Source organism: Mizuhopecten yessoensis, unplaced genomic scaffold (assembly GCF_002113885.1).
Source record: "Mizuhopecten yessoensis strain PY_sf001 unplaced genomic scaffold, ASM211388v2 scaffold1595, whole genome shotgun sequence".
Classification (NCBI taxonomy): Eukaryota; Metazoa; Mollusca; class Bivalvia; order Pectinida; family Pectinidae; genus Mizuhopecten; species Mizuhopecten yessoensis.
In genome coordinates, this window is record NW_018404125.1 from 60,039 (window position 1) to 63,514 (window position 3,476).

A 3,476-nucleotide genomic window follows, 5' to 3' on the forward strand; every position below is an offset into this window, starting at 1 on the left:
CTAGGTGAGAACAGGTGACAGATGATCTGCTGTGGTGGGGCCGGGGAGACTAATTGGCAGCACAGGCCTAGGTGATAACAGGTGACAGATGATCTGCCGTGGTGGGGCCGGGGAGAATAATTGGTAGCACAGGCTAGGTGAGAACAGGTGACAGATGATCTGCTGTGGTGGGGCCGGGGAGACTAATTGGCAGCACAGGCCTAGGTGATAACAGGTGACAGGTGATCTGCTGTAGTGGGGCCGGGGAGACTAATTGGCAGCACAGTCCTAGGTGAGAACAGGTGACAGATGATCAGCATACAGTGGTGACCTTTACCCAGGATCATAAATAACATGATTAAATATAGTACAGAAGTGAAATGAATCATACTGAAAACTAAATAAATATTTAAATTGAGGTTTAAAAACCATTTGGATCAATATTGAATATTCATAAAAGGCCACAGTGAAAACAAATGGAATTGGCATATGATTTTACAAATGCTTATCTTCCGATGAATTACCTTAAAATGTCTATCTGCCCTCTGCTACAACCATTTTTACACATCTTCTTTCAACTAAAGCCAAAAATCCTATCTTACATATACTGCAGCTTTAATCTTGGATATCTATATATATTGCCCCACAAAATACAAATCTTCCATCTACTGAAGCTTAAAATAATATCCATCCCTTAACATACTTATCATACCTATCTACCCTGTACCATACCCATACACTACTTATTAATCCCCACAAAATACATATGTACCTGTATACTGTTGTCACAAAACACCCTAGCAATGGGAATCGTATTCAAACCGTTAAGTACCTTTTTTAGTCTCTGCAATTTTTATTTTTCCAAATAATTAACAAAATAAGATTTTATTACTGGTTTGTAACCGGAACGAGGAATTACTTGAGCACAAAAACCATGTCTGAGCACGAGAACGGCTCCATAAACACGGGCCCAGAACTTTCAAACATATAGCCCACAAAACGTAAGATAGCTAACAATTACATAAAAGATCGCACAGGTTCAAGTTCTTTATTAACTTTAAGTCTTGCGACTTGATGACAGTGACATGATGAGGGAATAATGAGAGTCAAGTGTACATACAATAATAGCTAGAATCACGAAGTTACGAAACACCTTCCTTTTGTAAGTTGAGCTGGAAAGCAAATCATTTGAAAAAGAATATTTTTTAAAGAAGATATTGAGCTGTAGTTACACTACAATGAATGTGTGTATTTCAAAACAACATTACTTACCATAGTATTGTTAAGTTCTGCAGATTATCAGATGAACCTTCCTTACATTATACATTAATATTAATATTCAAAACTGCCTGAACTAGGACCTTAAATATCCATATTCTCATAATATTTAATACTCTTGTCCTACTAAGTATTTCTTTCATTTCATGACCTTAAAAATACTGCTCTATCCATATTTGCCAGCACTTTGCAAGTCAAACTGTAGCAAGTCTAACTGTAGGCAAGTCTAACTGTAGCAAGTCTAACTGTAGGCAAGTCTAACTGTAGGCAAGTCTAACTGTAGCAAGTCTAACTGTAGGCAAGTCTAACTGTAGCAAGTCTAACTGTAGGCAAGTCTAACTGTAGGCAAGTCTAACTATGTCTAACTGTAGGCAAGTCTAACTGTGCAAGTCTAACTGTAGCAAGTCTAACTGTAGCAAGTCTAACTGTAGCAAGAAATTAAAAAGGTCTACACAAATGTTATTCACATCCTGGGAAAGGTGCCATCCTCCTATATTTATCCAACGATACAACGTGTATTCCACAATAACATTTTATGATATTGCAATCTCCCACGAGGTTACAATAAATTTGATAATAAGAAACCTAGATGACTAAATATTCTCTTTTTTATACATTTAAACAGAGGATGTCCAAGGTAAAACTGTACTGTGCCTGGTTCTGTCCCTTTGCGCAGAGAGCGTGGATAGCTTTTCTGGAGAAGGGACTGCCTTTTGAGTACGTGGAGAACAACCCGTATGAGAAGACTCCAGAGCTGATAGCGGTAAATCCTAACGGTCTAGTACCGGTAATTGTACTGGAGGGCGGTCGCTCTGTGTTCGAGTCCAGCGTTTGTATAGAGTACGTGGACGAACTCGACCAGGAAGGAAAACAGATCCTACCACGTGACCCGTACGAAAGGGCACAGGTCAGGATGTGGAGCGAATTCATTAACAAAAAAATAATTCCACCATTTTACCAGATGTTGGCTGCCCAAGAAAAGGAAAAACAAGAAAAGATTAAGCTGGCCCTTTTGGAACATTTAGCAACATTTTCTGCCACCATTGACGATAGCGGTCCGTTTTTCAGTGGTAAATCGTTTGGTATGGTGGACATGATGCTGTGTCCATTTAGTCTCCGCTTCGGTCCCGTGTTGAAGCATTTCCGCGACTTTGAAGTTCCAAACACCGATCGGTACCGGAAATTCCATAAGTGGATGGATGCCTGCCATACACATCCAAGTGTCGTGCCCACCATTGCTGATGACCGCAAGATCACGGCAGTATACAGATACTACGCCGAAAACATGCCCATGAGTGATACAGCAGACGCCGTCAAAAGGATCAGCGGACTTTAGTGCTACATTTACCACTGATTGATATGTTGAGAAGCTCACTACATTTACAGATTTAAGTTAAATCTCCTATCAAACAACGCCTGGTGACATATACATGTAGCAAGAACAAACATACACGTTAAGACGATGTGATTTGCTTTGATTGATTATTGAACATGCCTGAATTAGGTGCTTTGTTTATTAAATATATTTTAGAAATAAAAAAGAGTACTAGCAATTGTCTTTCAACTCATTCTCAGAAGCTTAATGCAATGCTCAACGGTTGTACTTACGGTCAACATCATGACCAGCTTTCAATTATATATTTAGACAGACAGTATCCATAGCAACCGTGTATAGTTGTTACCAGAAACTTATTTAACATTCTAAAAGTCAGACAGTATCCATAGCAACCGTATATAGTTGTTTCCAGAAACATATTTAACATTCTTACAGTCAGACATTATCCATAACAACCGTGTATAGTTGTTACCAGAAACATGTTTAACATTCTAACAGTCAGACAGTATCCATAGCAACCGGGAATAGTTGTTAGTTGTTACCAGGAACATTTTCAACATTCTTATAGACAGACAGTATCCATGGCAACCGTATATAGTGGTTACCAGAAACATATTCAACATTCTAACAGACAAACATTATCCTTAGCAACCGTGTTTAGTTGTTACCAGAAACATATTTAACATTCTAACAGACAGACAGTATCCATGGCAACCGTATATAGTTGTTACCAGAAACATATTTAACATCCTAACAGACAGACAGTATCCATGGCAACCGTGTATAGTTGTTACCAGAAACATATTTAACATTCTAACAGACAGTATTCATGGCAACCGTGTATAGTTGTTACCAGAAACATATTTAACATTCTAACAGTCAG

The 3,476-nt window shown here is 38.6% G+C and overlaps 1 protein-coding gene across 1 annotated transcript in view; it reads left to right on the forward strand.

Annotated features, from left to right (window-relative positions):
* Positions 1–2,810, forward strand: part of LOC110465685 (glutathione S-transferase U26-like) — a 5,148-nt gene extending 2,338 nt beyond the window's left edge. Inside the window, exon 2 of the mRNA XM_021521667.1 lies at positions 1,883–2,810. Coding sequence (XP_021377342.1) covers positions 1,886–2,593 — 708 coding nt within the window. The 5' untranslated portion in view covers positions 1,883–1,885 and the 3' untranslated portion in view covers positions 2,594–2,810. The remainder of the gene's footprint in view (positions 1–1,882) is intronic.
* Positions 2,811–3,476: the final 666 nt, after the last annotated feature.